This window comes from Diaphorina citri, unplaced genomic scaffold (genome assembly GCF_000475195.1).
Source record: "Diaphorina citri unplaced genomic scaffold, Diaci psyllid genome assembly version 1.1 scaffold419, whole genome shotgun sequence".
Lineage (NCBI taxonomy): Eukaryota > Metazoa > Arthropoda > Insecta > Hemiptera > Psyllidae > Diaphorina > Diaphorina citri.
The window spans coordinates 130508-142055 of NW_007377854.1; the positions used below are offsets into that span (position 1 = coordinate 130508).

General features: G+C 39.4%; 2 protein-coding genes across 2 annotated transcripts in view; one reads left to right on the forward strand and one right to left on the reverse strand.

Annotated features, from left to right (window-relative positions):
- Positions 1-2271, reverse strand: part of LOC103508643 (transient-receptor-potential-like protein) — a 35483-nt gene extending 33212 nt beyond the window's left edge. Inside the window, exons 1-5 of the mRNA XM_026823190.1 lie at positions 2262-2271; positions 1987-2199; positions 1426-1531; positions 967-1024; positions 160-327 (exon numbers count right to left, since the gene is read on the reverse strand). Of these exons, the coding sequence (XP_026678991.1) occupies positions 160-327; positions 967-1024; positions 1426-1531; positions 1987-2199; positions 2262-2271 (555 nt within the window). The remainder of the gene's footprint in view (positions 1-159; positions 328-966; positions 1025-1425; positions 1532-1986; positions 2200-2261) is intronic.
- A 385-nt stretch (positions 2272-2656) lies between these two features.
- LOC103508644 overlaps positions 2657-11548 on the forward strand; it is a 15271-nt gene continuing 6379 nt past the window's right edge. Inside the window, exons 1-2 of the mRNA XM_008473203.2 lie at positions 2657-2677; positions 3668-3880. Of these exons, the coding sequence (XP_008471425.1) occupies positions 2657-2677; positions 3668-3880 (234 nt within the window). The remainder of the gene's footprint in view (positions 2678-3667; positions 3881-11548) is intronic.

Genomic DNA, 11548 nt, shown 5'->3' on the forward strand with positions numbered 1-11548 from the left:
GATGCCCTTCGCACTCAACCTTTGCTATTTCTTTAGTTAGGGAAATTCAGGCTGGTAAGCTCCCTGTTTAACGTCCCCCAGCCAGACTATCTCGCTCATTTCTCATGTGCCTCATTTTTCTCACCAACGCCTTCTTTGCTTTTCTTTTTCCTCACTCACCCGTTTCTGCTTATAGTCGATGGCCAGTTCCAGTCGGGTCAGTTTCATTGGTTCTCCCTCCTCATAGGGAGTCTCTGGATCATGGTTAAGTACTGTGAGTAGTTCTTGTGTACTGCGGGACTGCTGCAGGAGATCCACAGCGAACTGTTGACATTGCTTTCTCAGCTCCTGAAAAGGAAAATTCATTCGTCGTTTGAAGAAGGCCGCGGGTTCGATTCCCGGCCGGGGCGGATTTTATCCTGATGGGATAATGTTCTTTCTCGAAACGGCTGGCTTTTTCCTACCCTGTTTTCCTTCTCTCTTCGATTTCGGGACGATAAGATCTAAGCAGTTACAGTTTCCTCTGTCAAACCTCTTTTTTTACATAAAAAAAGACGTTTGATAGATGGACCTCTAACTGCCAAGGTCTTAACCGAAAGCGAAGACAGAAGGAAGGCAGGATAGGAGAAAGCCATTCGTTCCGAGAACAAACCTTATCTGTTTAGGATAATATCCGTCCGGAGCGGGAATTGAACCCGCGACCTAGCTTGTTTGGTGTGACCTTACAAAGGAAAGAAAAGTATAGTATCTGTATTTCTCAAGCAAGATCTTACATAGGAAAGATGAGGGACATACTACGGGATAGGCATGCTACGACACAGACCACATGCGTCTAATGTAGCAGTTGTTTCATTGCTACGAAATAAAAACGTCGATGAAACTCATCTTAAGAAAGAAGATTTAAACCGAATTTTCCATAAACAATTAAAGGAAAAGGCAAATGGTATTTAGTGTAAACTTACATAGGAAAGACAAATACGAGGATGCGTGGACAACGAACTTGACGAAGGGTTTCCGGATGATCTTGCCCGTGTCTGACATGCCACTGATCATATATAAGAGACAATAGTAGGAGAATTTTCCATAAACAATTAAAGGAAAAGGCAAATGGTATTTGGTATAAACTTACATAGGAAAGACAAATACGAGGACGCGTGGACAACGAACTTGACGAAGGGTTTCCGGATGATCTTGCCCGTGTCTGACATGCCACTGATCATATATAAGAGACAATAGTAGGGAAGAAAGACAGGATAGGAGAAAGTCCTCCGTTCCGAGGACGAACGTTATCTGTTTAGGATAAAATTCACCCCGGGCGAGAATCGAACCCGCGGCCTAGCGCTTACAAGGCAGACGCACTACCAACAAAGCTAACTAGGCTGGCCCAAGTGGTTTAAACGCTACTGTATAACTGCTAAGGACTTCAGTGACGGGGATTTCACCCACCATTTGCGCACCAACTCGACTTCATCCTCAGCCGTGACTACTGGGGTCAGCTGGAAGTTCTTCATGAGACGCCGCTCCCACATTTGGTTCTTCTTCCCTATCACAGCTGTGAACATAATACAAAATGTGAAGATATAACATAATTTTGTAGAAATATGATTGGGTTACGGTCCCACATTTGGTTCGTCTTCCCCTATTTCCGCCAAGATCCATTTCCTATCGGTTGTGAACTAGGAATAGGATTGATTAATGTTCTTCTGTCCTCTTCTTCTCATTCTCATGTTTGGTTCTTCTGTTCTATCGTCACGACAGAGTCAAATATTTCTTCTCTAGATTTTTGGCATCGATTCTTGATTGAACCTGTCTAATTTGGAATCCAAGGGACCGGCAATTCTATCTAACAAATCCCATCAAAATATTTTAAGTGAAAAAGAATTTAAATTGAGGTAGGCATGTTGTATGTCTTTCCTCAATTTTATGAATACCCTATCCTAGATTTTATGACTTGACTTGGATTTGAACCATCAAGCTTCAGATTCCAAGTCGCTACTTACTCTTTGCACACGGACCGAATAACTTGCCCCCACCGGAGCGCACTCGAGTTAAGGACGGCCAACTTGGCCACCCGTCTAAATCGGTCCAGGGGGTCCTCGTTTTCAGCCGGTTCCACATTGCGCACCAACTCGACTTCATCCTCAGCCGTGACTACTGGGGTCAGCTGGAAGTTCTTCATGAGACGCCGCTCCCACATTTGGTTCTTCTTCCCTATCACAGCTGTGAACATAATACAATAACATATAACATAATTTTGAAGAAATTAAATATGATTGAGTTACGGTCCCACATTTGGTTCTTCTTCCCCTATTTTCGCCAAGATCCATCCTTTTTCCTATCGGTTGTGGACTAGGAATAGGATTGATTAATGTTCTTCTGTCCTCTTCTTCTCATTCCCATGTTTGGTTCTTCTGTTCTATCCTCACGACAGAGTCAAATATTTCTTCTCTAGATTTTTGGCATCGATTCTTGATTGAACCTGTCTAATTTGGAATCCAAGGGACCGGCAATATTTTCCCACTTATCCAGGTTTCCCATTTAGACGGGTCCCACTTAGACAGGTTCTATATTTGCTTTCACTATTAATAGACGCTAAGGCATAAAGCTACACAACACACTGTTCACTAACCCTTTCCAGCTATAAAGAGAAGATTTGACTGTAAATAAATAAGACAGAATGGAGAGGAGGAGAAGGAGGGTGAGATGTAAAACCTAATTAAAACCTAGTGGTCTGTTAGCTCGCTCCCTCTCTCACCATCTCATTCATTTCATATAAAGAGAAGATTTGACTGTAAATAAATAAGACAGAATGGAGAGGAGGAGGAGGAAGAAGAGGAGGAGGAGGAGAAGGAGGGTGAGATGTAAAACCTAATTAAAACCTAGTGGTCTGTTAGCTCGCTCCCTCTCTCACCATCTCATTCATTTCTCGTCTTAACAACTTTCTTTACCTAGAAGTTTTTCTCCCCGTTTAGAAATTCATGGTATTCTCTCCCTCCCTTTATTCTTTCTCCCTAGTTCTCTCCCTCTCCTCTCTTTTCTCTACCTCCCCCTTTTCTTACTTCTTTCTCTCTCTTTCATTCTATTAGCCGCCCCCATGTATTTCGTTACTTTGTTTCGAGTTTTCTTCTTAAAATTATTCCCAAGAAAATATGAAATTTGGTTTCTCATGCCTCTTTCGTTCCTCAATGTCTTTATTTTGATCTCCCCCTAGTTCTCTCCCTCTCCTCTCTTTTCTCTACCTCTCCCTTTTCTTACTTCTTTCTCTCTCTTTCATTCTATTAGCCGCCCCCATGAATTTCGTTACTTTGTTTAGAGTTTTCTTCTTAAAATTATTCCCAAGAAAATATGAAATTTGGTTTCTCATGCCTCTTTCGTTCCTCAATGTCTTTATTTTGATCTCACCCACTAAGGCTGATATCACTGAATATTCAACAATCCCTAAAAGGTAGTCTTGGAAAAGTAATTTTGACTTTTGCTAAGCATTAAGTCTTGTTACAAACGTAGTTACCCGATTAATGAATACACCTAGCTAAATTTTATGGCTTGACATAGATTCGAATAACCAACCAACCTCCAGATCGGAAGTCTCAGGTGCAGTGGTGTTTATAGCTACATGTCACATGTACATGAAAATTTACTTATTCTTTGGATTTAAATCATTCCCCTCTCCCTTTGTTTCTCTCCCCAGAAGGACGAGGTGACGTACGCGGAACTCTCCCTCCCCACGTCGGTGTACACCAACCTCCTCTCCCAACACAACCACACCACCACCTTGCCCCCCCAACGCAAGCCCATCCTGTACGCTCAAATAGACTTCAACGGCGAGCAAGCCATGTGCGGTCACATCACGTCGGAAACACCGCTCATTGCTCCCCCGAGTCATCACAACCGCGAGAGCACGGTATAGTAGACGTTGATTATGCCTGCCGCCTGCCCCCTCTTACCAAATCCTTTGTGTTGTTCTTCTTGTGTGAGTTGTTTTTTCTTTCATTTTTTTTCGTTTTTTAAGTTTATCGTTTTCCGTTCTTACCAGCGAGTTTTTGCAACCAAAATTAGCGTTAACTGAACTCTTTAACGTTATTTGAAACGAGTTTTCGTCAAATAAAGTTAAAGTGCTCAATTAACGGGATGTTAATTTTGGTTGCAAAAACTCACTATTTTTATTTTATTTCGTTAACCTTCAGGTCTTTAGTTAAACGTTGTCTTAATGTGGGTTAATTTTTAACCTTTTTTCAACCCATGTCAATACTAATTTCAAGTCTGAAACTATTAAGTTAAAGAAAGACCTGGGGGTTAGTTAGAGCCTGGTGAAGAGTTACAAGGTTAAGCTAATGTGGAAACTATTTCCACAGGATGGATTTTATCCGCCCAGGATGGATTTTATCCTAAACAGATAAGGTCCGTTCTCGAAATGACTGGCTTTCTCCTGCCCTTTCTTCTCTTTTCGCTTTCGAGACGATAAAACCTTGGCAGTTGCAGCTCCCTCTATCTAAGCTGCATGCACATGCATAGTACTATGCACATCAGGGATGGCCACTTCTTCTTTTAATAACGCGAATTTCTACTTAGCTTCAACTCGTGATTGCCGACCCTGCTCTTCTTCTTGGTTATTTCTCATTTTCTAAAGCCCTACTCCTGAAAGGGATGGTGTGTATCTTACGCCACGGGAAGTCTCACAGCCCACCGCGTTAACCACTACACTATACTACTAAGTACGGAATTGGTATAAATGGAGGAAAACTAGTTATTTAGAAGAAAAAAAAACTCAGGGACGTTTAGATTGTTCCTTAAAATCGGCTTCAGAAACTTGAACTGATATTTGACATGCTCATCGCACCAAAATTTCCTCAAGTTATGGAAGAGGAGACGTATAACATTACGGGCTTGGTAAGTTGGTACTTATCACGAAAAAAAACTTTTCGTAAACTTTCCACGCGTGTTTTTGAAGGGAAAAATAATTGAATGTCTGGAGATATTGACGTTTGCTGAACGAACGTGAGATCATGTACTTTTGCGTAAAATAGATACATATTTAAGAAATCGTCTCTTTCTGAAAGGAAAATGCAAACGACTTTAGTACATCACTTGCCCTCTCCTAACTCATCACAAGGTCACATCTTCCCCTCTCCTAACTCATCACAAGGTCACATCGTCCCTTCTCCTAACTTATCAAGGTCAAATATTCCCCTCCATTTCAAGGTCACTTACTTTTCTCTTTCTTGTCGGCCGATGAAGTATCCATGCCATTCTTCTCCAGCACATTCATGAGCGGTAACTTAATGAAGATCTACATCAATCCCGGGACGGGATCCAATCTCGGGATTGGTTTCCGCAATCTTGGTCCTTTTTTTAAGACTCAGTAAATTAATGAAGCTCCATATCAATATTATAAGTTGAACTTTAACTTAATGAAGATCTACATCAATCCCGGGACGGGATCCGATCTCGGGATTGGTTTCCGCAATCTTGGTCCTTTTTTTAAGACTCAGTAAATTAATGAAGCTCCATATCAATATTATAAGTTGAACTTTAACCCTATGATTTTGCATTAAATTTATCTGTCTGTCAGTATGTACTGATACTACTGAGTAACCTTCTTTCTGTTAAGTCTCGAACGTTTATTTTGGATATTTAAGTTGTTTACATATTTGCTTTTTTTGTTCAATGGTCAAATATTCGCTCCTGAACTACATAGAAAAAATAATAACAAAAAATCAATTGAAATTTGAAACAAAGAAAATAATCGCGAGTGTGTGAGAATAATAAGCGAACACAAACAACTCGAAACATATTTTATGAAGTAACAACGGATTCACGGGTGAATGCGAGTGGTGAATTCGGTGCCGTTTTTTGCACTCATTTTCTGCTTCGCCAATTTTGTACGCTATGCTCTTTATTCAGATTTTTATTTATTTCATTTTAACTTTTGTTTGTTTTAGGGAAATGGCCTACTGGTCAAAATTCCAGACATTTGTAAACAAACAACTTTTGATTGTTTTCTAAAATAGGGTTTATTGGTTTTGGTTAGTTATTTATTATAGATCCCTCTCAGAACGGGAAGTAAATATAGAATAAACAGTTATAATTAAAATGCAAAATCTTAGCGGTAAACATGTGTTTATGGTCAAAATTCCAGACATTTGTAAACAAACAACTTTTGGTTGTTTTCTAAAATAGGGTTTATTGGTTTTGGTTAGTTAGTTATTATAGATCCCTCTCAGAACGGGAAGTAAATATAGAATAAACAGTTATAATTAAAATGCAAAATCTTAGCGGTAAACATGTGTTTGGTGTGAACTTACAAAAGAAAGAAAAGTATAGTATCTGTATTTTTCAAGCAAGATCTTACATAGGAAAGATGAGGGACATACTATGGGATAGGCATGCTACGACACAGACCACATGCGTCTAATGTAGCAGTTGTTTCATTGCTACGAAATAAAAACGTCGATGAAACTCATCTGAGATCACAAAATGTAGGATTGAATAAGTAGAGGCTTGAGATCATTAAACGAAGGATTAAATTTGAGGCCTGAGATCAACAGCTAATGTATTGAATTAAAAGTCTTGGATTAAAGGACTGATAACTGGGAGTGAAGTGTATTTGTATTAGATGAGAGAACGGAGATTATAATAATGGTTTGAAGGATTGAATTGAGATAATCAGAAAAGTGATTGATTTTGCCTTCCATTCAGAATGAAAGTAGTATGAGAAAATTGATTAATTTTAAATGAATATTTTGCTTTCCATTTCATTTCCTTGTTCTTATTATTGAGATTATGCATGTTGGATAACAGGATAACTTACTGACACATTAGGAGTAGTCACCCTAGTCTTGGGTTTATGTCTGAGATCCAAAGCACCCATTCTAGCCTTTACCCTTCCGAACATTCGGCTGAGGTAAATAATATTAATCGCGTTTATAAATTAATTTGGCAATCGATTCATTTCACTTCGGTGACGAATTCGATTTTTTTGACGGTGAAACTCATAATAGGTCCTAAACAAGGAGAAGAAAAAGCTGACCCGGTTATTATAAAGTTCTAAATAGACATGTAAAATCGAAATTCAGCTAAAAATTGGAATAAAAAGGGTAGAAAACGCCGAAATCTATTATCCTGAAGCACTTAAAAAAATTCCAGGGTGTACAACTTATCCGCAAATTTTTACTCCAAAAACTGGCGGCGGCGCGGCGTTCTAAGAAAACTGTCGAATTGAAATTCACACTGCCCGTCACAGACTAATTGGCCGGAGAAATAATGGAACAAAATTTTTACGAGTATAAGTAGGTTATGTTTGAATGTTTATGCAAAAAAAACTGAGAACTCAGCCACAGGAAACGGGCGGTGCCCCGTTTTCTGGACTTAAGGGATGGGGACACACAGAGCTTCATGTGTGTAGGTAATGTCTCATATAACATTAGGTACTTATGTATTGTACATATGTAGGTATAAGGTATCCACGTAACGGTGCCTACATTAGACAAATTAACTCGATTATGTAATCGCTCCTAAATCATATGTTTGTATGTACCCAATGTAAAGGAGGAGGAGGAGGAGGAGGCAAAGGTAGGATAGAGGAAAAGAAGGAAAGGAGGTGAAGGAACAAGAAACAAGACGAAGAAAAGGAGGAGGAGATAGGATAGATAGAGCTAAGAAAAGAGGGAAAAGAGGTAAAGGAACAAGAAGAGAAAAAGAAACAAGAAAAGGGAGTAGGGGAGGAAAAGAACAGGCAGTAGGAGTAGGAGGAGAGATTGATAGTTTACAACTCTCCCCACTTATTGGGGGAGGGGAAACCGCTCAGCAATCATGAAGATTGATAGCAGGTTCGTAACTTTCATAGGGAATAAGAATAGATGAGAATTATAAAGTGAGAAACAACCAATTGGATACTCTATCAAGTCTACCACATTGTATCATTACAAATTTCAGCAGTAAATGGTTTTTTCAAATTAAATTGCCTGGGGCAAGGGCAAGAAAAACCCAGACCCTTGACAAACGGAGTGTGCTTGAAGGCATGTGATGTGTTCCAATCCACTCCTCACAATAAAATTTACATTCACAAATACGGAGATTAAAAATAATGGTGCCTTTTTTACGAGTAAGTACACTGCTCGAGTAGGACTTTACAGTCCCTTTACCCTCACAAGTAGAGTACTACTATAGCGTGGTAACGCTTGTGTACAGAACATTGGAAGTATTTTAATAGACACCATTTTTTTCAAACCGAAATTTTCTAGGGTTGAGAATTGAAAGCTGACGTTATCCGTATTAAGGATAATTCAACTAAATTTCAAGAAGGAAAATACGACCCTTCTCACCTAACATCATGAGGCATAGGTAGTGTGGCACCTCTATCCAGCAGTATCTAGGCCAGACAGTGTCCTTTTTAAATGTCCTTTTTGTTTATTATAACAAAACATAACTTTCGAACGGATTGTCCAATTTTGATTACATTTGCTCACAATGCTCACAGATTCAGGTCTTTGGAGGCCTCATCGGGGCCCTTTCTGTAAGTTAGTTTACTGCACCACTAGTACTGAGTTTGTTTCTAACCTTTTTGTGTCATAGTAAAATGGAATTAGAGTAAAATTTGTGCTGAACCTGTGTTTTATACTCCTTACTTTACTCCCCCATATTACCTTAGCTATTACCCTAGCCTTTATTATAACAAAACATAACTTTCGAACGGGTTGTCCAATTTTGTTTACATTTGTCTTTGGAGGCCTCATGGGAGCCCTTTTTGTAAGTTAGTTCACTGCACCACTAGTACTGAGTTTGTTTCTAACCTTTTTGTGTCATAGTGAAATGGAATTAGAGTAAAATTTGTGCTGAACCTGTGTTTTATACTCCTTACTTTACTCCCCCATATTACCTTAGCTATTACCCTAGCCTAGACTGTGGACTATGTCATGATATTCCCTAGGGAACACTCTCATTGTTTTTTTCTCTCGAAGTTTTCCTTAAGGCCCTTTTCTCCTCACTCCTTAGAAATGCCAAGTTCAGGTCGGTTTCGTTTAGGATTTTGTGTAGGTGGATTTTTCCTTGTTCTCTTACTGCTCTTAAGGTATTCTTGACCCCGATTTTCACTCTCATGTAACGCAAATTACTGATACCGACCTTCCAAGTCTTTTCATCATATTTTTTAGTCCTGATATTGTATAAACTATCGAGGTGTATTAAGTTGGGAACATTTGTTACAAGCATTTGAGTATGCTTATCACAATTAAAATTCCTTTTCATATGCATTTAACTCATACTAGGTATAGGGGTGATTGCACGTTCTTCTGATATGTAATTATGTATGAAGGAACTTTAGAGTGCAGCAAATTGTAACACGCAAAGTAGCTTTGTGGAATGGCTAGCTAGTGCTGTTGACATATTACCTCGCAGTGGTTCGCAGGTAAAAAAAACGAATCCAGATACGGGAATGCCAGACAAAAGAGTTTTCGCATAAAATAATATGTCCCTATTCTTTTTTCCTGACGAAATAGCTTTATGGCGGGAAAGGGGGACTTTATGACGACAGTACAAAGTGATAAATTGTTTTTAGGGGCGCAATAAAATTTTCCTCTGGGCCTTTACAAGTCACGTGATCTGGACAGGGAAAAGTTGGGTGGAATCGCGATTCTTTGAATTGCACATACCTATTCCTTTTCATAGGAAGAATGACGATAAATATGTATGATGGTTTTGGTACTAGGAAGTTCGACGTGGTACTTGGAAGTTATCATTTGTATGAAAGCCGTGAAATTATTTGAGTATGCAATGTGCTAAACAAAGAAAAATAGTGGATGTGTCGGATTTTGCCAAGTATTTTTTGCAACTTTTTTTCTTCTTGGACTTCTGTTCCTACTTGATACTTTTGTTCTTACCCCACCAAAGTGAACCTTTTCGTCCATTTTCAGTTCATCCATACTCGAAGTTTGCTTCTCCTGGCGAAAAAAACTCACTGGTTGATAACTTTCGTTAAAAAAAAGTCACACAGAAAAGAGAACGGTTTTCGAACAAAAACACGGCTATAAAAATGTCGAATTTGACAGGAATCGAATGTGGTTAGTTATTGCCAATCTTGAGAGTGTGGCTTTGAGTAACAGTTTCTACTGTTACTGCCTATGTCACGCTACTCATAGTGAACAGATAGCACTGACGGGAAACCTGTCAACTTTACGAATTTATAACTTACCCCTTGTTCGGCTGTTGGCTAATTGGATTTTAGCATAAACTGATGACAACGTGAGTCACGTGACCGCGAACAAGTGGAATCACGAGTCAGAGATTCGAACGAAGTGAGTTTGAAGTTTTAGCGCGACAATAATTGTCAATTGCTTTCTCTAAGTCCCATAAAGATCCATTTTAACTCGACCACTTTTGCTTTGGTTTGCTTGTTTAAATTAGGCCAGTAACTCCCGATCAGGTAGACCTAACAGGTACACCTGATCAGGTATCCCTGACACCTGATGAACGCACACACACACTATCAGGTGTACCTGTCGTCAGGTCTACCTGATAGTGAGGGGGTGTCATCGATCAACCGTCGCGACGGCCGGTCGATTATGTATGGACACACCTTAACCACCTTCTGAAAAGTATGCTGTGTCGTTGTGGCAACTCAAACTTTGGGCAATCCGTCAATAATTTTCATTGATTCCTTGTCTATGTAGAGCACACAGTGTATGAATCAATAGAACCTTTCCTTTGTTCACACATAGTCGACCCCGTCGATTGACGAGGTGAATCTATGTTGTCGAGACAGTGTACGGTTTCAGTCGACGTTGTAAAGTATTTTCGGATCAATCAAGAATTCTGACCTTGATTGAATGAAGACTAGAAAATGGGACAGTATCAAACTCCACTTCGACTCGAGGCCCATTCACACTTGTCGTTCGAAAACGAAAAAATATAGGGGTGATTGCACGTTCTTCTGATATGTAATTATGTATGAAGGAACTTTAGAGTGCAGCAAATTGTAACACGCAAAGTAGCTTTGTGGAATGGCTAGCTAGTGCTGTTGACATATTACCTCGCAGTGGCTCGCAGGTAAAAAAACGAATCCAGATATGGGAATGCCAGACAAAAGAGTTTTCGCATGAAGTAATATGTCCCTATTCTTTTTCCTGACGAAATAGCTTTATGGCGGGAAAGGGGGACTTTATGACGACAGTACAAAGTGATAAATTGTTTTTAGGGGCGCAATAAAATTTTCCTCTGGTCCTTTACAAGTCACGTGATCTGGACAGGGAAAAGTTGGGTGGAATCGCGATTCTTTGAATTGCACATACCTATTCCTTTTCATAGGAAGAATGACGATAAATATGTATGATGGTTTTGGTACTAGGAAGTTCGACGTGGTACTTGGAAGTTATCATTTGTATGAAAGCCGTGAAATTATTTGAGTATGCAATGTGCTAAACAAGGAAAAATAGTGGATGTGTCGGATTTTGCCAAGTATTTTTTGCAACTTTTTTTCTTCTTGGACTTCTGTTCCTACTTGATTCATTTGTTCTTACCCCTCCAAAGTGAACCTTTTCGTCCATTTTCAGTTCATCCATACTCGAAGTTTGCTTCT